The following is a 26,539-nucleotide window of genomic DNA, read 5'->3' as shown; positions in this document are numbered from 1 at the left end:
TAAGGCCACCCGTATATTCTTCCAGTCATTTTAAGTTTTAAAGTTTTGAAATAAGGAGATCTTTGTATAATTTGACATTTTCATTGTGTTCCATTTGCCTTTAGTAGGAATATATAACAACGTATTTTCCTTTCTCTTAGGATTTGCCTTTATACAGCATCCGAGTCTAATGTTTGAGCAAGAAGTGAAGAATCTGTATAATAGTATTTTATCTGATAAGAACTCCTCGGTGAATTTAAAAATACAAGTGTTAAAAAACCTCCAGACTTACCTACAAGAAGAAGACACACGAATGCAGCAAGCGGACAGGGACTGTAAGTGAAAGTGCGGTGGTTAGCTGACAGCATATGTAACATGCTCTTCTTGACTCCAGAGCAGAAACATTCCTCATGTCCTAGGAAGGATGGCGGCGTTGGATCAAGTACACATTCCTGAGCTAACTCTCTAAGGCAGTTTTAGGTGTCTGCAGGCTGTGGCAGGAGCAAGAAGGAGTACATTCTTACTAAGTCTTCAAAGAGCCTCTGACACAGTGGAGGGAAAAAGATTGGCAAGCACTTGAGCATGGGCATGAGTTGAGCCATTCTTTCTGTGGGTTTGAATTGTAGACTCAGTCAGAGAAGTGAGCAACGTTAATATGATGTTAAATTAACATGTGTCTCTTCTGCTCTCTTTTGTAGGGAAGAAAGTTGCAAAACAGGAAGACCTGAAGGAAATGGGGGACGTCTCCTCAGGGATGAGCAGCTCCATCATGCAGCTGTACCTCAAGCAGGTGCTGGAGGCGTTCTTTCACACCCAGTCAAGTGTGCGCCACTTCGCCCTGAATGTCATCGCTCTGACTCTGAACCAAGGCCTCATCCATCCAGTTCAGGTAAGCAAGCCTTAAGGCAATGGCACTCACTCTATCCCACTTAATAAAGCCATTGTCAGCCCTTGTCTAAACTACTGCCACTGCCTGTCTTCTATCTCCTTTCTCAACTCATGAGTTTATGTGTCCTCCCACATCGGCACCCTCAACTGTCCCGAACTCTTAAGAGTCTAAACACAATAGAAAATGTACTTTGTCCTCACTAGTATTGGTAAAATTCCATTTTAATCCAATTTTACTGATTCCCCAACAACCAACAATGTGTAATGTCAACAGAATTAAGTAGGTTTAAGAGTGTAATAAGCTAATAAATAGGATAAAGCTTTGAATTCTGTCATCGTAGTTCAAACTTTGCAGTGCAGTTGGGGTAACAGGGTAACGGGCCAGGTTTGCACCTCAGGAGTAGAGTGCTTACCTAGAGTATCCGTATATTCAAGTCATGCGTTTGATCCCAGAGTCACACAAAAAAAGAAAACTGAAGGATAATGTCATAAACTGTTATGTAGCCATGAACACTGCTCTCCTGATACTTTAACTACGGTCAGATGGTCAAGGGACTATGAAACTGCCAGAGACTGTTGGCTCCTCTCTTCCGCAGCGCTTATTCTAGTGCACACTGATACATGAGGAAATGTTTTTTTTCTGATAGTTTCTAATACATATCTAAATGGATACTAAATAAAACATAAAATGACACCGACACAAATGTTTAGTCTGTTTGTTGTTGGGTTTGTTTGTTTGGTTTGGTTTGGTTTTTTTGGTTTTTTGTCACTCAGAACTACTAAAATCACTTTACAACATATAGTAGTGTATTGAAACTTTCACCTTTTTAAAAAAAAAATACTCAGAGATAGGACTCATGAGATGGTTCAGTTAAGGAAGTGTGGGTACGGAGAGGGTGAGGACACAGGTGTGTCAGGGGACAGCTTGTAGAACTTGGTATTCTTTACCACCATCTGCGGTCTGATTAACCTTGAGTCCTCAGACTTCCAGCAGAGCGCCTCCCTGGCCCCCGTATCATAGTCTTCTCTGGAGAGTCTTAACTAGGGACATCATCCAGGTGCTAATTTGTGTTGACATTGTTTGAAGCTCAGTGGATCGGTATTACTATTGCTAGTGTTGCCTTGCTTGAAGTTGAAAAAAGTTTAAAAGTTAGCACTTTTAAAAGAACACCAATCTAGCAGTTATAAGAAAGTCTTCTGCTACATCTTTAAATCTCTGACGTACTGTCTGGACATCTGTTGAAGTGCATTATCACTATATGTCTTATAAAGCCCTTTTTCTTTGTTTCAGTGTGTTCCATACTTAATTGCCATGGGAACAGATCCAGAACCTGCTATGCGGAACAAGGCTGATCAGCAGCTTGTGGAGATAGACAAAAAATATGCTGGGTTCATTCATGTAAGTACTTTTGATAATTACCTGAATTATTGCTCTAATAAACCACTACTTCTTAAAGATCTTTACTTTAGAGTGATTTCCTTAATATCTTAATTTACAACCAAGTTTGCCCCGCAGGGTATTTATTCTAGCTTACAGTTAGAAGGTTGTGCCAGGGTAACAGTTCAGAAAGCCCGGTAACTTAGAAGTCAGGAAGCACGGGCTGCAGACAGTACTGTAACCTTGGTTAGCAGTAACTTCTAGTTGCCGGTTATTTGTGTGTGTGAAATGGTGGGTTGCAATACATGTTCTTACTATTGCAGAACATTGTTGTTTGACGTTTATTCTTTTGAATAAGGAAACCAAATAATGAAGCTAGCCTTGGATGTATAGCCATTATCCCTAATGCAAAGTTGGCCTTTATTAATTTCAGATGAAAGCCGTGGCTGGTATGAAGATGTCTTACCAGGTACAACAGGCAATCAACACGTGCCTAAAAGACCCTGTAAGGGGTTTCCGACAAGACGAGTCCTCCAGTGCTCTGTGCTCACACCTGTACTCCATGATCCGCGGGAACCGCCAACACAGACGCGCCTTTCTTATTTCTTTACTCAACCTCTTTGATGACACAGCAGTAAGCATAAACTTTATTATTGTCAAAAATAAATGTTCTAGAAACTGTATGGCTTTTGATAAATGTCATTGACTATATTAATTGTGTTTCCTTAACTTCTACTAAGTTCCTTATAAAGTTTATGATCACAGTCAAAGGGGGCATTTTACATGAGCAAATATATTGAGGAATAAAGTACGGTTATATCTCTATACAGTATATCTTGGAAATGTTATCACTGTTATTTACCTTTTTTTTTCATTTTACATTAAATTATATATTTTATGGTGTTTTGGGGGATGGAAGAGGGAGGTTCCCACATCGTGGGTATAGGGATCAGAGGGCAACTCTCCTTCCACCATGTGGCTCCCAGGAGAGGCAACAAGCTTCTCCACCTACCAAGCCATCTCACTACCTCAGTGACAGTTTCTATAAGCAAAAGTCAGCTGCATCATTTAAACTATCACTTGGGAAATAGATTCCATATGTACATGCATTCATATATATATAAGTAAGATTATTTCTTCCATTCTATAGGAACTCAAATATTGTTGGAGAATAATGCAGGTTTTTGTTTGTTGGTTTGGTTTAGTTTTTGGAGACAGGGTTTCTCCATGTAGCCCTGGTTGTCCTGGAGCTCACTATGTAGTCCAGTTCAGGCTGGCCTCAAACCTGGAGATCCGCCTGCCCTGCCTCTCATGCTAGGATTAAAGGCGTGTACCACCACTCTCTGGCTTAATAATACAGACTTTTAGCTGCTGAGGTTTTTATGTTGATTTTCTTTATGAAGGAAATTACATTTGTATGTAATTACAAGCTGACACATATTGCACTGGCCAGGACCTCTAGCCAAGAAAGCAGAAAATCCTATTCTTTAGCTTTTTTTTTCCTTTTATTTATTCATTTATTTAAATACCATCTTCATTAGTACCTGTTATGGTACTGGTCTTTGTATAAGACATTAGCAGATGAAGTAGTAATAATAGCTGTAACACCTACCTACCCACATAGAGCACAGTCTAGCCTATCTTTAGAGCAGTTTGTAAATGAGAAGTGTAAACCTTTTTCTCATTTTAACCACTTGGCAGAGTTTTTATAGTAAATCAAAATTATAATTACCAAAGCATAGATACTAAATCCATTCTCTTTAAAATACTACATGAAAAGTTTTTATATGTGACATAGCAAATAAATTGTGCCAAGTCTGCATTTGAGAAACGCCTGACCTTTTCCTCCTAGCCCTCACTGTGTTGTCATTAGTGTTGAGCTTTGACTGTGCAAGACACTGCTAAGGCTGAGAGTGCTGTGCTGTGTGCTGTGCCTCCAAGGGTTTATTTCCACTGTGGTTTCTGTTGGTATTTCTCCAGGCCTAGTCTCTGCTGGGGTTCATTCCTGTGTGATTTCAATGCATAATCTCTGTTAATTGACTAGGCGTTCTATTATCACAGCCTTAGAATCTGGAAATCCAACTCTCATAATAAGCAACTGCCTCCAACACAGGATGTCAGAAAAGGAACGAGTCACCATAGGCCTAAAGAGATGACAATCTATGACATAAAGTGGAGGAGGGTGGGACCCTGGGTAGATTGCCATTTGTCTGAACTAGAGATCGTACTGAGCACATTACCTGGACCATAGGAACAGCTCTAAGCACTAGCAGACTGGGGAAATGTTTAAACAAAATGTGGCCAGCCAGTGCAGAGAGTGTTGTAGGAACAAAGGTTTTTCATATGGTGTTCACAATACAGGCTATAAGGAAGTGATCTGTTATGGCTACAGCAGAGAATGTAGGAATTAGTAGCAGGAAAACGAAGAAATGTTGAGGGGAAGTAATACACTGAGTCTGTGAGAATAAACAGTGGCTGGAATACTTTTGTCCTGAGGATCCAAGTAAGCAATGTGACCACTGCTGAAGTCAGAGAATCTAGGTTGTTATTTAAGGAGTTTGATTTTGAGAAGAGGGACCAATTAGGACTATGATTTCCTAGTTCTGAACATTCTCACTCTTAGAAAAACATAGTATATGAGCTACAGTGTTAAAACTGATAGGTAAGCTGGGCATAGTAGCTCATACCTGTAATCTCGGGCTTCAGAAGCAGGGGCAGGGTCACAGCAAAAGTTCACGGCTAGCCTGGTCCACATACTGACTTTTTTTTTTTGGTTTTTCGAGACAGGGTTTCTCTGTTTAGCCCTGGCCGTCCTGGAACTCACTTTGTAGACCAAGCTGGCCTCGAACTCAGAAATCCACCTGCCTCTGCCTCCCGAGTGCTGAGATTAAAGGCATGTGCCACCACGCCCGGCTCCTGACTTTTTTTTAGGCCAATCAAAGAGAGGGGAGAAGGGAGAGAGGGTGAATATTGACAGGTACAGTGGAGTTCTATATTCTGCATTTCCTCACTGTAATGTTTAGACAGTGATATTTAGTGAGTAGGTTGAGGAGCTGGAGAGATGGCTCAGTGGTTAAGAGCACTTGATGCTCTTGAGGAGGTTCTGGGTTCAGTTCCCACAGCCCATGTGGCTGCTGACAACCACCCATAACTCCAGTTCTGGGAAATCAGAAGGATGCCTTCTTCTGATACACTTCAGGCATACACACAGTGAACCTACATATGACCAGGCAAAACAGTCTCACACATAAAAATAGATCTTTTTAAAAAGAACGTGAGCCGGGCAGTGGTGGCACACGTCTTTAATCCCAGCACTTGGGAGGCAGAGGCAGGAGATTTCTGAGTTCGAGGCCAGCCTGGTCTACAGAGTGAGTCCCAGGACAGCCAGGGCTACACAGAGAAACCCTGTCTTGGGGGGGGGGGGGAGAGCAAAAGGGGGCAGCTAGCCGGACGACCCAGAGAGTAAAGCTTTGCCATACAAGACTGGTAGGTAGCCTGAGTCAAATTCCTAGAACCACTCTACAGGCAGAAAGAGGCTCTCTGCCACATGCTGCCCCTTACACACATCGTGTATGCTCAGGTAATGGTGGTGGCTTTTAAAAAGAGAAAGAGAAACGATAATGAGTTCCAAGTTACAATTCATAAAGTAGGTAAGCTTAGTGGTGAAGATCTGCAAGTTATTACTGCCTTGGTTACTACTTTTATGATTGTTTTTCTTTAAAATCAGTTTAAATAGTAACATGTCTTCCTTTTCATTTACGTATTTATTTCCGGCCCGTGTCTCACTGTGTTGCCTCAGCTGATCTTGAACCCCTTAACTAACTCAGGTGGTCTTCCTGCCCCAGCCTCCCTAGTGCTAGCTAGAGTCGCAGGCATGTCCCCGTGTTTCCCCGACTGAAACCATACAATCAACGTCAACCATAATCTCTCTTGCATTTTGTGTATTTCATAGTTTTGGGGCTGGATTTTGGTTTTTGAGACAGGGTCATACTATGTAGCTCTAGGTGTCCCAGAATTCACTACATACACAAGGCTGGCCTCACACAGATCCTCCTGCCTCTGCTACCCCAATGCTGGCCTTAAAGGTGTTCACCACCAAGCTTAGCCATGATTAGGGTAAATCCACATATTAGTAGTGTGTTACATATACTTTTTGGAAGCTAAAAATTAACTGTGTAACTGATCGCACGCCATATGTGTTTTACAAGGCAATGGCTAATTATGTTTTTGTATGTTTACTTTCTGATACAGTATGTATCCATCTTAAAGGTCTCACATAATCTATAAGAAAAAAGAAGGATTTTTACTTAAATGCACTTAAAAGCTTCACCTCTTCTTTCTTAAGGTAGCATGGTGTACATCATTATAAATGTGGTTGCAAGCTCACTTCATTTCTGCCTCTTTTCTTTTTTTATGTCTCTCTCCCTCCTCCCTCTGTCTTTCTCCTTTGTACTTGTCTTTCACTCTCTCTCCAGTATTGATGAAATATACCCTGTAGTAGTTTTCTAAAAGCTCTTTAGATGGGTTTCTATCTTACCACTAAGCATGTGTACCTTCTTTTAAAATTTGCAGAAAACAGAAGTGACTATGCTCTTGTACATAGCAGACAATCTAGCCTGTTTTCCATACCAGACTCAGGAAGAGCCGCTGTTTATAATGCACCACATAGACATTACGCTCTCTGTTTCCGGTAGTAACCTATTACAGTCATTCAAGGAGGTAAGTTACAGGTGTTGCTAAATCTTTGGTTTGCTTTGGTTTGGGTTTTTTTCTTTCAAGACAAGGTTTCTCTGTGTAGCCCTGGCTGTCCCGGAACTCCCTTTGTAGACTAGTTGGCCTCAAAATCAGAGATCCACCTGCCCTGCCTACAAGTGCTGGATTAAAGGCGTATGTGGGTTGCTGTTTCATTCTGTTCAGATCTAAAGGCACCCCATTTCTAGGTAGTTGAGGTGTCCTTTCTACATATGTGTGGACGGTGCTATTGATGGGTCAGCCCACTGTTCTCCCTCTCACTTGAAGCACTAAATGTTGTCATTGTCCTGTGTATCCACTTGAGCCCCATTTAGAGTTCCTCCATAAAGAAACTGGAGAGAGCTTACACTAGCAGCTTAGCAGCACATCTGAAAGCTCTAGACCAAAAAGAAGCAAAGAGACCCAGGAGGAGTAGACAGCAGGAAGTAATCACACTCAGGGCTGACGTCAGCCAAGTGGAAACAAAGAGAACTATACAAGGGATCAACAAAACCAGGAGATGGTTCTTTGAGAAAATCAAGAGGATAGACAAATCCTTAGCCAGACGGATCAGAGGGCACAGAGGCAGTATCCAATCAACAAAATCAGAAATGAAAAGGGAGACATAACAACAGAAACTGAGGAAATCCTAAACATCATAAGCATTGCTCTTATTCCACAGTGGCTTGCTTACGTATTTTGTAACTAAGCCATCTGTCTCATTGCTAACCTTAGGAGAAAGTCATCTCCCTTCCAGTGGTGCTGGCACTTGTTTGGGTGGGGAAGGTAGGGTGGGTGCTGCGTATGACTTAGTCCTAGGACTAAGTCTACCCTAAGGCTTATTTCTCCAATTGCCAGCAGTTGCTTATGCACTCTCTGCTGAAGGAAGCTTTTTGCAGCTCTTAGTGGCTTTTTGGTTTTATTGTTTTGTTTCTCACAATTTCCTTTTTCTTTTAGTCTATGGTAAAAGACAAAAGGAAAGAGAGAAAAACGTCCCCTGCTAAAGAGAACGAGTCCAGTGAGAGTGAAGAAGAAGTGTCCAGACCTCGGAAGTCTCGAAAGCGAGTAGATTCGGAATCAGACTCAGACTCCGAAGATGATATAAATTCAGTGATGAAGTGTTTGCCGGAAAATTCAGCCCCTTTGATTGAATTTGCAAATGTTTCCCAGGGTATTTTATTACTTCTTATGTTAAAACAGCACCTGAAGAATCTGTGTGGATTTTCTGATAGGTAAGTTTACATAAGAGTACGAGAAAAGCATACCCTGTACAGAGCATCAACAGGCACCGTATAAAACCCGCAGGACAGGGTGACATGGGGCGCATTTGCTTCATTTCATTGCTACATATTCCTTTGTTGTAAACAATTATTTTGGGGTTTTTTATAATATTAGGAGAAAGGAAATATTCTTCACTCCATGCATTCCAGATTTAAATGACTTACTAATTTATTGATTTACATAAACAATGCTTTTCTAGAGAGTTAGTCTAGTTTTAACAAGAAATGCCATGCAGTAAGAGCAAACATAGACTGACTAGAGAGGAAGATAAAGATAAAGAACTATCAGAAGCCATTGGAGACATTCTGAGCATTTCAGTCATTGAGAGCGTAGATTCTTTTTTTTTTAAATCACCAAGTGGAGGCTGAGAAGGTGGGGCTAAGAGTACCTATTCTTCCTATAGAAGATTACGCTTTAGTTCCAAGCACCTGCAAGTATCTCCAACCACAGGAGATCTGGCAGCTCTCTCTGGCCTGTACAAGCACGGCACACACAGAACATACAAACTTTAAAAATCTTTTGTAAAAAAAAAAAAAAATCACCAAGTCAAGCTGGGTGTAGTGGTGCAAGCCTTTAATCCCAGCACTTGGGAGGCAGAGGCAGGCGGATTTCTGAGTTTGAGTGAGTTCCAGGACAGCCAGGGCTACACAGAGAAACACTGTCTCAAAAAACAAAACAAAACAAAACAAAAAAATATCACCAAGTCAAATAATAATATCAGTAGCCAAGTGTAAAGAGTATGTGTTGTAGTTAAGGTCCTATTGCTGGATGAAATATCATGATCAGAGCAACTTGGGCAAGGAAAAGGGTTTTTTTGGCTTGTAGGTCCACATCGCTGTTCCCCATTGAAGAAGTCAGAAGGGTGCTGCTTACTGGCTGGCTGATAATGACTTACTCAGGCTGCTTTCTTAGAGAACCCAGGACCGCCAGCTCAGGGGTGGTTCCAGTTACAGTGTGCGGGACTTTCACAGCAGTCACTAATTAAGATGCCTAACAGCCCTGCCTACAAACCAGCCTTAATGGGGGCATTTTCTCAGTTAGGCTCCCTTCTTCTTTCCAATGACTCTAGCTTATCAAGTTGACATAAAGCCAATCAGTATAGTTTATTTCATGTAAAGAGCTATTTAATGCTATAACTGTTGAACATAGCTTCGTGATGGAGCAGGTGGTTACCATGTCTAAAACCCTGGGTTCTGTCCCTAACACCAGAAAGGGGAAGAGAGAGAAACATAGTTACCACCTTTTATCACTGAAGAGGTTACATGGTAGCGAGAGCTCTTCCCACTGTTTTCAAGAAGTGCTAAAAATCCAGCCACTGTCTTAATGTAGCACTGAAGATGGAGCCAGAGCCTTGTGTTTGCTATGCATACACTGTGTTGGGTTCCTGAGCTCTGCTGCAAGCAGATTTTTAAGAGAAATACTTGGATGTGAAATGTTGATAACTGAGTAATTTAAAACAGTGTAAAGTATTATTGTATTGGTAAGGAGTCGGAAAGAATTTTAAGCAATAACTAAAAATCTGAAACAGGTTTACAAGCAGTTTTTCTGGCTATTATATAGACAATGAAAAATCAAAGAGTCAAAATTAGGGGGTGATAGGTAGCTCAGTCGATAAAGTGGATCTTACCTCTGAACCTGACACTGAGAGACCCATCCCCAGAACCAACATGATGGAAGGGAAAACTGACAGCCACATGTGCACACATACAAAATAGTAGTAAATAAATGAGTATGAAACCAATGAAGTAAGACCAGTCAGGTGACTCAGTGCATAAAAATTCTTGCAAGCAAGCCATGGTCAATTTCCAGGACTCCACAGTGAGAGGAGAGAGCCAATTCCTGTAAACTGGCCTCTGGCCTCCACACACGTGCAGAGGTGAACACACATACCTGCAGACACGCCCAAATAAATGTTCAAAGTTCTTTCCACAGAAAAGAACTAAACTTTAGCCGACACACCAGTTAATTGGACTCAGTTGTAAGAAAGCTGCCCTATTATCATAATCGTAGTCTAAAAAAAGACAGGAGGCACAGATTTCATGAAGACGACACCGTTTACTGTAAGCTGGACTCTCACTCTGTCCCTCCTCAGAGCCAGGTGCCTTGTTCCGTCCCCATTGGTACAGACATCAGTGAGAGCAAAGGAACACTCTGTTGATGTTTGCCTTTTCTTTTCTTCTCACTGATTGAAATCTGTATGGTTTAAAACTTGAGTTATTACTAAGAAAGAGTTGGAATCAGTTTAAGTATGTGCATGAACTTTTTTGAAATTCCGGTTTTATATTTCCAAAACAGTAAAATTCAAAAATATTCTCCATCTGAATCTGCAAAAGTGTATGATAAAGCCATTAATCGGAAAACAGGGGTTCATTTTCATCCCAAACAAACACTGGACTTCCTGCGAAGTGACATGGCTAATTCCAAACTGACGGAGGATGTGAAGAGGAGCATAGTAAGGCAGTACCTAGACGTGAGTACCGACCTCAGGAGCATCCCGGGCTGTCTGTCGGGCTAGCCTTCCCACTCTTCCCACCATAGTGCACAGCGTCTTTGGGAACTGTCCACCCATTATTTGAGACAAAGACAGAGGATTGCTTAACATATCGCACGGCTTATATCCTTAAAAGTTAAAAGCCATGGATCCCTTACCCTCCTGGGCCATTTTGTTCCTCTCCTTTCCTTGTATTCATCCTCCCCGCCCCCTCTCAGTAGTATCCCTCAAGGACAGTATCCCTGGCTGTCCTTGAACTCAGAGATTCCCCATACCACTGCATCCAGGGTGCTTGGGTCAAAGGTGTGTACCTAGCTCTTCTTGTACATATCCTTGGATGGAGGGTAGGTGTGGTAGTACATGCCTTTAAGTCCAGTACTGAGTCCAAGGCTTGTTAATAAATAGTCAATATTTATTTCCTGAATGTTTGTTGACTTGGACACACCTCCAAGCAAACTATGGGTCTTGATCCAAATTGACCCACTGTTGTAAAATTGTAATGACAAGGCCGTGTTCACACTGTATGCTTTCCTACAGCAGTGGGGGAGCTATAATTGCAGCAGGGACCATATGGCCACCAGCCCCAAACGCATTGCCTGTCACTCTGCCTCTGTATAGAAAAGACTTAGCAATCCCTGATTTGCACAGATAGCCATGGTCTCTTTCACCCACTCTAAACCACCATAGAAAACATCTAAGAATCCGACGGCGTTGTTTAAATGTTGACAGAAAACTCTCAATCTTGTTTTAGTTTAAACTTCTCATGGAACATCTAGACCCTGATGAAGAAGAAGAGGAAGGAGAGGTGTCAGCTAGCACCAACGCTCGGAACAAAGCAATTACCTCGCTGCTTGGAGGAGGCAGCCCTAAAAATAACACAGCAGCAGACACAGAAGATGAGGAGAGTGATGGGGAGGATAGAGGAGGAGGCACTTCAGGGGTGAGGCGGAGGAGGAGTCAACGTATTTCCCAGCGTATTACGTAAAATGATTTTTATGTGCTTATATGTGTCAGTCTATTAAATGTACACCGAGTAATGTAATACTTATAAAACAAAACATTTTGTAGATAGAGATTCTCTACTTAACCATTTATACATCCTTTTGTAGAAAGTTTAACATAAAAGATAATAAAAAAACCAGAAATGAGATTTATTCAGCATAAAGGATTAATAATTTTTTGGATTGTATTAATGTGTGCTATCCTTTTTATTGTTGCTAAGTTTTATGTAGCTTTATGGTTTATATGTACATATAATAATTTTATATATCAAGAGTAAAGACACGGGTACAAATTAAAAGCTATATGGTTTTACAAGTATATGTTAACCCCTTGGCGCTGGCGGTCACGGTGCGTCTCATTGCCGGCAATGGAATGTGCCGGGAAATCCCAGCTCCCGGCGTCAAGGGATTACAAGCAATAAAAACAATAATTTCACTAAAATTCTTTTGTGTAACACTTGGTCTTTTTTCCCCCTCCCAATGTTTTAGTCATTGAGAAGGTCAAAACGAAATTCAGACTCTACGGAGTTGGCAGCACAGATGAATGAAAGTGTTGACGTCATGGATGTCATCGCTATTTGCTGTCCAAAGTACAAAGACCGACCACAGATTGCAAGAGTAGTACAGAGAACCAGCAGTGGCGTCAGTGTCCAGTGGATGGCAGGCTCCTACAGCGGCTCCTGGACGGAGGCCAAGCGCCGCGATGGCCGCAAACTGGTGCCTTGGGTAGACACTATTAAAGAGTCAGACATTATTTACAAAAAAATTGCTCTAACGAGTGCTAATAAGCTGACTAATAAAGTTGTTCAGACTTTACGATCCCTGTATGCCGCCAAGGATGGGACTTCCAGCTAATGAATTTGTACATGCAGCCAAATTTACAGGAATTTTTTTAAAAAGGCAAAAAAACTTGAAATATCAACATTCTGGCAAAAAAAAAATCAGTTTTTTGAAGAGTGGAACCTGGGATGCAGGAACAAAGGAAGGAATGTTGGGCAGACATTTTTGTGGGAGCTCCCTTCGCTGTTGTGCAGCAGAAACGTCTCTCGGTTCGTTTTTACTCCCACTGTATTATAGTTTAACAAAATTGTTTATATCTTGGAAAAAAAACTTTCTGTTTAAAAAATAAACAAGTGAATGTTGGAAATTAGTCTGTTAATGTTCTTAATAAAGTGTTCTTGGAGTTGAACCTAGCAGCGGATGGCTTTCTTTAGCTTAGCCCAGTTTCCAGGGAAGCACTGTCTCTCCAGGCTGTAAAATGGCAGACTCTCCTGGATATATAATTTATTCTGTTGAGAAAAAAAAAAAGCATGCAGTATCTATGACCTATCTGCAGAAGGAGTTTTTGTAAATGTAGATTTTGTTGTATTAGGTCACCCTGAAAACAGTACAAGAAAAGGGGTCCCCAGGCACTCTGGTGGAGCGAATACTGCAATAAATTTTTTTACTTCTCTTTGTTACTTGTCTGTTTCCATTTGAATTTCTTATTGTAAAGATCTGTTTAAATCCATTTATATTATTTTGCAGTCTTTTATGTAAAATTTATTATATCATTGGTTTTCAAAGCAAAACATAAAATATTGTTTATACAGTTTGTACAGGCTGACTTCTGAATAATTGGTATCTATTATTTTCATTCCCATAAGAGGGTGTAAACAACTCCAGGGTTTTATTGTATCCTGCAATATTTAGTATTAACTATATATGATTTAGCACTGTGCCAAACACATTTTCAAGAGTACATTTTGATATAAAAAGAAACTATAGTTTATTCCTTGTATGCTTCCGTTTCTTTCTAGTGATGTCATGATGGTAATACTTATTTTTTAAACCATGGGGAAAGATAACAATTCTGCTATTTTGGAAAAACAGCATTTCTCTTAAAGTGACGCCATGTTATTTTAAAAATAGAGTTGAAATGAGTGTGACACTTTCTAGTTAAACACACTACATTTTGACACACTATTTTTTAATGCCGAGAGTGGTTTTACTAGTTGGGATGTTCATTTTGTAGCCTACAAGTTTTATACGTGTTTTCAGAACAATTGTCATATAGATTAGCTTCAAATACCTCAGCTAAATTGGGAGGATATTATATGTACTAATTTTTAAATCACTTTGGAAAAAAATGACCTCTAAAATGTTAAATTTTATGAAATCAGCGAGTAAATGAACATCCTCAGTTTGTGAGGACCAGTGGCTGCCACAGACCTCCTCTTTGTGAACTCCTATTAAACACAATGAAAATACCTCCGAGCTCTACTTCCTATGTGGGATCTTTCAGAACGTCTTCTTGAAGGCCGTGGTGGTTCTCTTCCCCTGACTGCATGGTCTTTCCTCTTTACTGTACATTCTCTATGAGGAAACTAGAGTGGATTTACACTGGAGTTTGTTTAGGTCAAAAATAGGCTTGAGATAGTTTATAACATAGCAGTCTATCCATAAGGGTAAAACATCATCTAGTTTAAAAGTCCAGTCTAGAAGAGTATTAAATACGAGGCAAATGTAAAGGCCAACTCTTAGTGCTGTGTGTCTGCTGATGCTGTCACTCACTTCTCGCAAGATGCTACAGTGTTTCCTTCGCAGTGTGTAGATGAGGAGGATAGGCACAGAGCATCAGTGTGGACATTCAGTATTGAAATCTGGAATGGGCACACCTGTGCCGTGCTGCTTTGCATGGGCGGCAAGCATTGAGTTGAGTATCCTTCCCCAAAAGTATCTTGTCTCCCTGGGAATACAAGGTGGCGCATGCCTTAATCCCAGCCCTCGGGAGGCGGAGGCAGGCGGATTTCTGAGTTTGAGGCCAGCCTGGTCTACAGAGTGAGTTCCAGAACAGCCAGGGCTACACAGAAACCCTGTCTCAAAAAAAAAAGAAAAAGAAAAAAACTTTTCCTTTTGTTTTCTGAGACACTATGTAGCCTGTATGGGGCCTGGACCTATCTTTGCAGCACAGGGTGACCTAAATTTAGTCCCCCACCTCATCCTCCCATTCGCCAGAACTATAAGCATCCACCACACACCTGGCTGGGGAATCCTATTAACGTCAGCATTAGAGCAAATGTCCTGAATAAATAAATAAACCTGTTGCCTTGGTCAGAGGCGGTTTACTTACTGTTGACCATTTATTGCAATTTCAGGGATTTTTTTCATAATTTCAAAGCTGTTAGTAATGGAAGCACAAATCTGAAAAAATGATTCTTACGTATGTGACCAGAGCATTCAAATAGTTGGCAGCCTCTCAGAGGTGACCATTAGGTGTTAGCAGCACTGAAGGCCACAGCTCTGGAGTCCGGCATCGAAAATTAACTTCATGTATAAGGGGGAGGTGGGTTACAAAGTTCAGTCTTAATCTGCTTTCTTAACTACTATAGTGTAGTGATTTGTATTGAAGATTATACATTTAGTATAGAAATACTCAGGCCTAAGGATATTAGGCCAGCCAAGGCTCCACAGTGAGACCCTGGTGGGAAAAAAAAATTTTTTTTTCAACTACACTTTTTGTTCTATAATTATAACATTTACCTATATTTTAACACATTCAAATTATCTTATTACTTTAACAAAGAATGTCTAATTTTTAAAAGATACCCATATGGAAATACACATGGCAGGAAAGTCCATACAATTTTCTAGAGTTTAATAATCTATAATCTTAATAATCTGACAGCCTTTAGAGAAAAACTAACATAGTTTACTGCTAAGTGTGACTGACTGCCTTCTTCGCCTGTAGCATTGCAGCAGTTTTTAAATGGTTTGTCTGATGAACACAGGTAAGTCAGGCTGCCTTTCCTTTCCTTTTGTTGGTTACATGTGGTGGCCAAGACTGCCAGGCTGGGGTCTTAGATGGGTACTGGGGATCCAAACTCAGGACCTCATGCTTGTGTAACAATCACTTGATGAATGAGGTAGTTTTCTCTAGTGATCTTGTCAGGGTTGAACTTAGGAAGTAAAGGAAGGAGCCAGCGTTTCCCGTCCCCTCACTTTTGGCTTCATTGTGTGAGGTCCAGGTGGTTTAGTATCTTCAAAACTGGTCAAGACAAAGGAATAAGCTTTTGCCCATTTGTACAGACGAGGGTCAGGATGTGTAGTGCCGCCTCCCTGGTGCTGGGGTTTAGTGTGACTCAACATGTAAACCCCATCTAATTCCTGTACAAAAATAACAGTATGTGAACGTTTGATAGTCGTGCTCTATAGTAATCTTTGTTAATGCCGTGATGCCGCGTCTGCCTAGTATGGATAAAGGAAACACAAAACTAAAAAACTTTCCTGTTGGAATTTTTCCTGTTTGCCTCACACGATTTTGGCTAGTTCCTTCAATGCTCTGTATAATTTTCATCAGTAGAAGTATATCTATTGCACATTGATTTTTTTACTAAATTTGAATTTCTTTTCCTAAACATATACTGGCCCTTTATGAGAAATGGCCTTAAAGTAACTGACAGTTTGATATGATGGTTCTAACCAATTTTGTCTGTATAATGTATTGACTAAATGGTCATTAAAAACCTAGTGAGTGGTTCCTAATAACCCTGTCTTCTCTGGACACTGAGGCAGAAGGAGCTCATTTGAAGACAACCTAAGCAACTGCGCAAGACCAGGCCAGGCCTCAGGAAATCAGGCCAGAAGTATAAGCATACAGCGTAGCATAAGCACTTGCCTAACCTGTCTTGTGAAGTCCTAGGTTCAATTCTCACTATGGGGGAAGCATTCTAACAATGGATCAGTACCATCAAACAACCTTTTCTTTTGGAAAATATCAATACTATGTGGCTTGGCAGCTGACAATAGGGCATTGTGCCCTTTTTTTTCCTTATTTGAATTTTTTTAACTAAAAAAAAAATTGCTAGGAAACTCCATGTAGCTAGTGTTCCATAGCCATGCTATGCATTCCTCCTTCACACAGGCATTTGAAAAAATCCTAGGCATGTAGCTTATAACTGTGTTATCTTTAAATCGAATACTCCTTTGATAGCAAGTGGCCACTCACTAAGTACCTGATCTCCAATTGTCTAGCTATGATGACAGGACCTAAACTCCCAACTCTTAAGAGGCTGAGGCAGGAGGATCCTTTGAGCCCAGTTCAAGACAACAGTAAAACCTCATCCAAAAGAAAATTCAACTTTCTCACACATTGGGGTCTCTTCAGCTGCTTTTTATTGTTTTGCTTGCAAAATGTGCTTATAAAGTAATGGGTGTTTTTCTTGGGTTCTTAAGAAAATAGTTCATTTTAAATGGAGGGCTACAGCTATCATCTGGTTTTTATCTGTTTTGGTTTCTACTGAATTGTAGGTCTGAGAGATCTCCAGGTCTACTAATGCTTGACCTTATGTAACTAGGAAAGAGATGCTGTAGAAATTGTGGCGTGAATACGGTCCAGTTTTCAGGAACTAGTTGTGTCATTTGTCCCTTTGCATTGGAGCTCCAAATACCGAGCATACTACTGGATACCAGCTCTTGCAGACAGAGGCAGGTGGATGTCTGGGTTGTTAATTGCTGCAGAGAGTAAGTGGATTTGGGGCTGTGGTTTACAAATATTGTCTACTCGTGCTGTGCTTCCTGAGGAATGGCACTTTGAGACTTTCATTTGGGACTTTTCTCAGCCATGGTTGAATCTATCACAACCTTGGAAGCAGTCATTTTCTGTTTAGTCAACTGGAATTTTACACTTTCTTCCTCTAAGAAATGGCAGCATACGTTTATCAATTTTAGTTTATCTTTCTCAGGTAGAGATCTTGAAACAGCATGGAGAAGAGCATTATCATAAAACCTAAATCCACACTAAGTCTCTTTATTCCATAGTTTTAAAATATATATGATATGTGAGAGGGGGATCCAAGAAATCACTTACCCTTGGTTAGCTTAAGCAGTCCGTTCACAGTGTACTTTGGGGGAATCCAGTGCGTTAGGGAAGCCCTTTAGTAAGGAATTAATCCATACTCATTATGGTGCACATAATTTCAATAAGTTCAGTCATCCGTCCCCAGTTCCAAATGTACTGTTTTAGAGATCTTAACCAAAGCATTTCTTATGATGACAGTGAGGTGATGTGACACTCACATGATGTGCACCAGCACAGTCTAAAGGGCAGTGCCAGGCACCACCCGGATCAGAGCTGACAGAGCAGTACGCGTAGGCTACTTAATGACTAAACTTCAAGTTTGCTTTTTTTCCAAAAAGATCTCTTTTCCCAGATCTTTTGTAGTATCTACCATACTGTTAGTTAATTGGAGAATATGAAATGTATTTTTACTGTATTGTATTTTTTTAGACTTTGATAATAGAGGACTAAAACTTGGATTGTTTTTTTTTAAGTGTTATATTTGGGGTCAGAAGACATGGGTTGAAGCCACATGTTTCTGAAAGTGTACAACAAAGCTTCATTAATAAAAATCTCTTAGCATATTACATGAAAGCTTAAATCCCTAACTTTCTTGTGTGGTTTATGCAGGTGGACCGTTAGTATTTGCTGTACATGGGGATGGAGGAGTGAATTCTGCCTTTGCATGGAATCAGCGTATTGATAGAGAAATTGGTGTGTATGGAGCTCAATATCAAAAGATGAGGCTAAGAGAAGAAGGCAAGCCAGGGCAGGGCATCGCACTCTGCCATCCTAGCCCCGGGGAAAGAGGCCTTCAAGACTACAAACTCTCACAAACAGGATGTGCATCATAATGATGTAGACAACCTCCATAATAATACATCTTGACCATTTATGAGTCAAAGTAATTAAAGAGATAGAGGCCCTTGCCTGGAATTGGGACGAATCAAGCTTACTTTGCTGCATGCAGATTGTAGGGTGCCAGATAAGAACATTTAAGTCTCAAAGGTAGCCACTGACCCCATGTGTTGTGCAGTCAGATGAAAAGAGTTACATGTACATTTAGAAGGTAAAAATAACTAGACAGTTGTCTGAATGGGATAAATTAAAACAAGGATAGCAAGTTCCTCTAGTTCAAATGACAATGTTCAACCTTCAACAAGTTCTGAGTTTGTACCCTTGGACATTTGGGTGATATCAAAAGGGAGGATACATGTATGCATGACCCTTTGAGATGGGAACCCTGGGCCAACCGGTGTTTCTGAGTCACTGGCATGTGCTATAGAGGAAGAGTAGAGTGGAGCCAAGGAGGGACCTCAGCAGCTGCTATCGGTTAAAGTGTGATGGGAGAGAATGAGCTTTTGAGGAAAAATAAAACATCAGTGCTGAAGAAACCAAGATGGAAAACTAACAGGACTCCATGTTGTAACTTGAGGGTAGTGGTTTTGAAGAGGAGAAAAGCAAAAAGCACGATTGTGTGCGCGATGGAATTGAGTCAGGGATGGAAATCTCAGAAAGTGGCAGAGGCTAGCTGGCGTTTTGAGAAGCTGGGGAGGGAGCATGGAAGGGCCTGGCATGCCACAATCAAGACCAGGAGTCTGAATGCTGGGATGATGCTCAGAGTCCCAGGCCAACACTAGCTGCCATGTAAACTGCTTGGCTATGTTTATTTTCTCCCAATAGTTTTCAGCTGCCTGCCACACCACCCCAAAGTGTGCTTCGTCATAGAGACAGGATGTAGTGGAGAACTAAAGTGAGAGGAAACTGGAGAATGGAGGTTCACAGGTCTCCATGAACAGGAGAAACGACGTGTAATGAGAATGGCCCCAGTGGAATGGAGCCAAGGGATGCTGTAGGAGAGACAGAGTTCGAAGAGTATGCAGTGCAAGGCAAAGACTGATGATAGCACAGGGAGCAGACAAGCCTTTGTGTTGAAGAGGAGAGAGAGACTACATTCAGCACTGTCCTAAGCTAAGACCTGAGCTTACCCTTCCTTATGCACCAATGGTTTGTCCTGAAGACAACTTGGTACTAATGCTAAGTTTGTTCATTTTAAATTCCGCACATTCCACTTTAGCAAGGATTTGCTGAATGCCTTCTATGAGTTATGAAAACACTGGTAAATAAATTTGCATGTTTGTAGTAATTGACTGTGTAAACAGAAAGTAGAGTCTAGGAGTGTATGTATTGCTAAAGTAGTTTTTGATGGGTTAGTGGAAGTCAGAAAGGCCTTCTACTCCACATCAACTTAGACCTCAGATAAAGCCTGAGAAGCAACAGGTATAACAGTTACCAAATGATGCTGAGAAATGGGAAGGTGTGAGCACACACACACACACACACATGCACGCATACACACTTTCCCCCTCAGCAGTCACTTCATTCCTTAGATTCAGGATGAGGCTTCAAGATTTGAGGATGAAAAATAGATCTATCATAGTATGGATTTTTTTTTAATACATGAGAGTGTTTTGCCTGCATGTATGTATGAACCACGTGCATGCCAGGTGCTCCTGGAAGTCAGAAGAGGACAACAGATCTGGAACTGGAGCCATGGATAGTCGTGAGCCACCTTGTGGGTGCTGTGAACCGAACACCACAAGGTCCTCTGCAGCAAGGGTGCCTGCACACTGAAACAGCGCTCCAATCCTTGGGCCTTTTTACGGTTTTTCAATTCTACTTATGCAACTGTGGGTTGTATGTGTAGGTATGTGCACTTGATTGTCATGGACAAATGAGAGTATTAGATTCCCCTGGACTGAGCCATCCCATGTGGTTACTGGGAATCAACTCGAGGACCTCAGCAGGCCATTCAGGCCACTGAGCCATTGCTTCAGCCCCAGGATTTCTTGTGGGTTTTGTTTGTTTGTTTGTTTGTCTTTTGTTTTTTCCCATAATTTACTTTTTTTTATTCACTTTACATCCCAATCCGATCACAGCCCCCACCACCCTCTTCTCCTCCCAGTCCCACCTTAAAAATCCTTAAAAATCAGCCCCTTGATTTCTATGTTAAATTTCCTCCAACAGTTTATGGGTTGAAGGCTTGGCCCTCAGTTTACAGTAGTTGGCAGATGGTAATGTGAGTTTTACTGGTAAGATTAATTTCTTGGGTGTGGATCTATGCAGGGGAGGAGAGGAGGTTGACCTAGAGAATAGCTGTGGATGATTGTATTTAGAGAAAACAAAAGAATCAAAAGATGACATGACCCAACAAAAGAAAAGCCTCATGATGTCTGCATGCCTAACAGCAGTCAACTGCAGCCTTAATGCGTGCCTAACAACAGTCAACTGCAGCCTTAAGTCCCCGCTCTTTACTATTCAATGATCTCAAGATGATAACTCTAAAGACATGCTCTCTTAATTCACCCCTAAGCCTTATACTATTAAAACTTTTCTTTTTACTCTTAATACTTTTAATTTTCCACTAAAAGCAACACAGCACCTCACCATGCCTCCCCTCCTCATCTGAAGTTTTCTCTACAGAGGCGACCGCTTTGGACTTCACTCCGCATTAGAATCCTTATGTCCCCGGGCAGTGGTGGCACACGACCTTGATCTCAGCACTTGGGAGGCAGAGGCAGGTGGATCTCTATGAGTTCAAGGCTAGCCTGGTCTTCAGAGCAAGTTCTAGGACAGCCAAGGCTACACAGAGAGCCGTTGTCACAAAAACCAAAAGAGAATACCACCATTGTCTATCCCATTTTTAGTCATTCTTTACTTCTGTGTGTGTGTGTGTGTGCACTTGTGTGTTCATGCATGTGTATGAGAGTGCACACGTGTGGGATGGCACATGTGAATATCAGAGGAAAAGTTGGGGAAGTCAGTTTCTCCCTCCACAGTGTGGATTCTAGGGTTTAATTCAGTCACTAGGCTCGGAGCCAGGTGACTACAGTTATCTACTAAGTTATCTCTATTTCTAAGAAATAAGCTTACAATGTATAAATCCTAGACTGTATATAGTGAATTAATCATATGATCTTTTGATTTAAATTTCAGCAATATTTTAAAATTTGAAGTATCTTTTCTCTTTCTCTGGTTGCTCCTCATATACAGTAATATATGAAAGCAACACTTCATCCCCAACAGAAGGAATTCTCATTTGGCACTTGGTTTGAGCCCAAGTTGCAACCAACACCCATCATGTGTTCAGGTTTAACTATCAGAGCAATCCGAGTATTTCTTGCTATTCTGATTAGAATGTTAAACTGTAGTCAAACAGCTTTATTGCTAAGAAAGAAAGTGTGAATAACATATTGTAGCCTAGATCTGAGCTCATCAAGCTTGCTGCCAACAGACCCAAATCTGTGCTCAAAATGCACCTGCTGAGTACAGCACTCCACGCCCTCCATGGGAAAATGCTCACCTAGTGGGCTTAGCAGGAGAAGCAGCTGCTCCCGTGTGTCAGTGCCCAGCGAGGGTCCGAGAGAAGCTCAAAACTGCTTCCCCTGTCATCTGTGGGTCGAACTCGCTCAGGAAACGGGAAACAATTTATCTTCAACTCTTAGCTGGCCACCAATCAGAGCTGAAACTGTTCATCACAAGGCAAACGACCTGATAGAGATGTGAGAAGGGTTTCTTCTGTTAACTTTCTAGGCATATTGGTTTGTTTTCATTTTTAACATTGTGAATTGGTTTTGGGGTTGTCTTCCATAACAATGGGTTTTGTTGTGACATTTTCTTTCCCTTGTTTTTGTTTGTTTGTGTTGGTTTTGTTTTCTGAGACAGGGTTTCTCCGTGTAGCCCTGGCTGTCCTGGAACTCGCTTTATAGACCACAGTGACCTTGAATTTACAAATCTCTTTGCCTCTGCCTCCTGAATGCTGGGGTTAAAGCGTGTGCCACCACTGCCTGGGTTTGTTGTGACATTTTTATGTGTGTCAATTGTACTTCCCACAGTTCCATACCCTGTTCTTCCCCAATTGTTTTAATGACTCTCATCTCTCTCTCTCTCTCTCTCTCTCTCTCTCTCTCTCTCTCTCTCTCCACACACACACACACACACACACACACACACGTTTGTGTTGGTGCAGAACTGGAAATCATGTTGAGCAAAGTAAACCACACTTGAGAAAAAGAAATGCTTTCTTGTATCTCTTGTGCATGTGCAGATTTGCTGAGTCTGGCTTACTTAACATGATTGCCAGTTCCATCCATCGTCCTGGAAAATCCATGTCATCCTTCTCCATGGTTGAACGCTATGTCCTGTCGATGGACCTCTAACCTGGTCCCATATCTTGACCAATACCTCAGAAAACCATGTGCACGTGGAATTTCCCGTGCTGTGCTGGGTTAGACGCCTTTGGGTTTGTACACAGGAGTTGCTCAGCTGCATCCTATGGTACTTCTGTTTGCAGTTTGAAACCTCTGCACCAAATCTCACACTGTCTGAACTCCCACCAGCAGTGAATAAAGGTTTCTTTCTCCACACCCTCACCTGCATTTGTTTTCAGTTGTTTTCTGAGGTAACCATTTGTGCTGGGGATTTAATTTGCACTGATGTCTAGGGATGCTGAATTTATTTTAACGTATTTACTGGGCATTTGCGTTTCTTCTCTTGAAAACTTATTGTGCGGATTTTTGTTTTATGTAGCTTGTCAGATATCTGTACAGTTGGCAAACATTTTCTCCCATTCTGTAGTCCGCCTCTGCAGTGCACGCTGTACTGAACCTTTCTTATTTCAGAATCCTAGCTAAGTGTTTTTCCTGCTTGAATATCTGTGTATCGCTTGCTTGCCTGGTGCTGGTGACCAGAAAACAATGATGGATCCCCTGGAGCTGGAGTTACAGACGGTTGTGAGCTGCCATGTGGATGCTGGGAAACGAACCCAGGTTCTCTGAAAGAGCAGCCAGTGCTCTTAACCACTGAGCCATCTCTCCAGCCCTCCAGTTGCCAATTCTTGTTATTATCTCCAAAACTTTCAGAGTCCTTTGTGGAAGTCCTTACTTGTGCCACATCTTAGTGTTCTGCCTGTGTTGGCCTCTAGCAGTTTCAGAGTTTGGGTCTTTAATCAATGTCTGATTCATTTTGATTGGATTTTTCTTTAGGATAAATGATAGGGGTATAATTTTATTCATCTATATACGGATAGTCAGTTTTTTGGTACCATTTATTGAAAAGGCTGGTTTGGTTTTTTTTTTTTCCTCACAATGTATATTTTTTAAACCTTTGTTAAAACTCAGGTGGCTGTAGTAAATGGGGCATTCTGGTCTCGCTTTTTCTCTGTGGGGAAGAGATCAGATGTGACACCTCTTTCTCTTTCTCCTCAGGCTTGCTTGTGTTATTTGGGTTCTTTGAGATCTTAAATGCAAATGAATGTTTATGGGTTTTTTTTCTTTTCTATTCTTAAGAAGGTCAGAATTTTGATGAGGATTGCGTTGAATTTCTGGGTTACTTTCAGTAATGTTATATATAGTTGATTCAACATTACCTTGCCACAACTTAGAATCACCTGACTAGGCAGCCTCACCTGAAGAAGCATCCTGACTGTCTTGATTGGTGGGGAAGACCCACCTGGACCGCAGACCACACCTTCCATTAGCAGCCCAGGCAAAGGCGGTGTCGCAGAAGGGGGATGGTCTCCATTTGCAGTGGCATGTCCTTCCTCTCCCTGGAGTTGATGTACCCTGCTGCCGCTGCACTGCCGCTGCTGTTGCTGCCGCTGCTCATTCACTAACAGCAGAACCACTGTTCCTAGGCTTTCGTCCTAGAAAATGGACCAGTGGCTCTCAGGGAGACTTCCTGGCTTCAGGTGCCAGAACGGATTCTGAGGCATGTCACCTTGTGCACTGAGTAACTACTGGTGATCCCCTTCCCTCACCCTCTTGGAACAGCTATGATGGGACTACTGACTGCTGAGGCGGTCAGCCTCAAGGACCAGCCATCTACCAGGCTCTAGGCATCTCTGGTATGATTTAGCTGTTACATTTTAAACTAACAAATTCGCACAGGTGTGTGTGTGTTCGTGCATGTATTCATCCCATTAATTCTGTTCTTCTAGATCCTAATACAAATAATTTGGCCATTTCCAGAATAGCCTGCCAATTTTGTCAGTGAGGGGCCTTCCCTACTAGTTTCTTCACATTCTTCGGTGTTTTAAAGTTTTCAGTGTTAGATCTCATATATATATATTGGTTTTGGTTTTTTCGAGACAGGGTTTCTCTGTGTAGCCCTGGCTGTCCTGGAACTCACTCTGTAGACTAGGCTGGCCTTGGACTCAGAAATTCGCCTGCCTCTGCCTCCCAAGTGCTGGGATAAAAGGCGTGCGCCACCATGTCCGGCACCTAGGTATATTTTAAGCTGTTATGTGTTGGCTTTTCTGTTCCTTAAGGAGCAAGTTCATTACTGATACTTTGGAAAACACGCTGGTTTTCTTTTCTTTTCTTTTTGCCACGTATGGTACTGGGGCCTGGAATCTTAGCACTTGGGAGGTAAAGGTAGACGAGAGTTCAAGGCCTGCCCATGTGAGGCTGGCTGTGGTGGTGACACGCCTTTAGTTCCAGACTCGGAGGCAGAGGCGGGAGGATCTCTGTGAGTTTAAAGCCAGCCTGCTCTACATGGCACGCTCCAGGACAGTTAGCAGTGGGGTGGGGGGTGTTGGGGGGTGCATAGCCTGTCTCAAAAAAAAAAAAAATTAGAAAGGGAAAAACCGGAAAGTGAGCTGGTTGGTTTTGTCCACTTAAGACAAACCTCGACACATCTGGGAAAGGAATCCCAACTAGGGAATTGTCTCCATCAAGCTGGCCTGTAGGGAAATCAGTGGAGAGTTTTCTTGATTGATGGTTACTGTGGGAGGGCCCAGCTCACTGTGGGTGAGCGGTGCAGATGAGCCAGGATTGTATACGAAGGTTGGGAGTTATGAGGAGCAAGCTAGAAGGCAGCATTCCTCCATGCTCTCTGCTTTACTTCCGGCCTCCAGCAGCCCCGAGTTCCGCCCTGACTTCCCTTTATGACCAGCTAGAAGTGGTGACATAAACTCAAGCCTTTCCTCCCTGGGCTGCTCTTTGCCAGTGCCTTTGTCCCGATAGAAACCTAACTAGCACAGAAGAGATACAGGTAAGTTTATGTCCCGCTACTCAGCTCAAAGTGTTCACCAGAGCTTGAGTCTTCTGCTGGGGTCTTGAGAGTGTTTTTGATTTAGGGTCATGTCCAACACAAACAGGGAATATTTGACTGTATTTGGGTTCTCCAGAGTCACAGAACTTCTGGGTAGTCTCTATACAGTAAGGGAATTTGGTGATGACTTACAGTGTGCAGTCCAACTCCCCAACAATGGTCAGCAGTAGCTGTGAATGAAAGTTCAAGAATCTAGCAGTTGCTCAGTCCCACAAGGCCCTTTCCTATTTGAAGCCTTTTTCCTTTGTTTACCTTGCTGTTACAGCGAAGACTGAGAACACCAACTTCTTTGCCTTTCCCATTTAATATCATTGTTGACTCTAATTTTGTCATAATTGTTGGCACAGCCTTTATTATTTTTTTAAAGATTTATCTATTTTATGTATGTGAGTACACTGTCGCTGTCTAAAGACACCAGAAGAGGGCGCCAGATCCCATTACAAATGGTTGGTGAGCCTCCACGTGGTTGCTAGAAATTGAACTCAGGACCTCAGGACCCAGAGCTCTTAACCACTGAGCCATCTCTCCAGCTCCACCTTTATTATTTTGAGTTGTGTTTCTTCTAGTTACTTCAGGGCTTTAAAAATGTTTTAATTGTATTTTAAAACTCGTGTGTGTGTGTATGTGTGTATATGTGTGTGTGTAAGCCAGAGGACAGCTTGCGGGAGTCAACTCTCCTCTCACTATTCAGGTCCTGGGGATCAAACTCAGGTTGTCAGGCTTGATGGCAAGTGTCCTGCCCCCTGAGCCAAGCAGACAGCCCTCCTTCCGGTCTTCCAACATGAGGGCATGTTGGTCTTTGTTCAGAGTCTCCCTTACATCTGTTGGGGTGAGCATAGGATTTCTGCCCCTGAGACTAT

At 41.8% G+C, this 26,539-nt stretch overlaps 1 protein-coding gene across 2 annotated transcripts in view; it reads left to right on the top strand.

The window, feature by feature from the left end:
- Positions 1 to 13,520, top strand: part of Nipbl (NIPBL cohesin loading factor) — a 159,486-nt gene extending 145,966 nt beyond the window's left edge. Inside the window, exons 39-47 of one of the 2 annotated variants that reach the window (XM_021208299.1) lie at positions 141 to 314; positions 678 to 868; positions 2,159 to 2,266; positions 2,679 to 2,879; positions 6,818 to 6,964; positions 7,934 to 8,208; positions 10,553 to 10,727; positions 11,500 to 11,688; positions 12,239 to 13,520. In XM_021208299.1, coding sequence (XP_021063958.1) covers positions 141 to 314; positions 678 to 868; positions 2,159 to 2,266; positions 2,679 to 2,879; positions 6,818 to 6,964; positions 7,934 to 8,208; positions 10,553 to 10,727; positions 11,500 to 11,688; positions 12,239 to 12,604 — 1,826 coding nt within the window. In that variant the 3' untranslated portion in view covers positions 12,605 to 13,520. Of the gene's footprint in view, positions 1 to 140; positions 315 to 677; positions 869 to 2,158; positions 2,267 to 2,678; positions 2,880 to 6,817; positions 6,965 to 7,933; positions 8,209 to 10,552; positions 10,728 to 11,499; positions 11,730 to 12,238 lie in introns of both variants that reach the window. The other variant, XM_029543956.1, reaches the window with a different exon arrangement.
- The last annotated feature ends 13,019 nt before the right edge of the window (positions 13,521 to 26,539 follow it).

The sequence above is a fragment of the Mus pahari genome, chromosome 11 (genome assembly GCF_900095145.1).
Source record: "Mus pahari chromosome 11, PAHARI_EIJ_v1.1, whole genome shotgun sequence".
NCBI lineage: Eukaryota > Metazoa > Chordata > Mammalia > Rodentia > Muridae > Mus > Mus pahari.
Note: the sequence above shows the minus strand (reverse complement) of the source record. Positions and strands in the feature narration are given on the sequence as shown.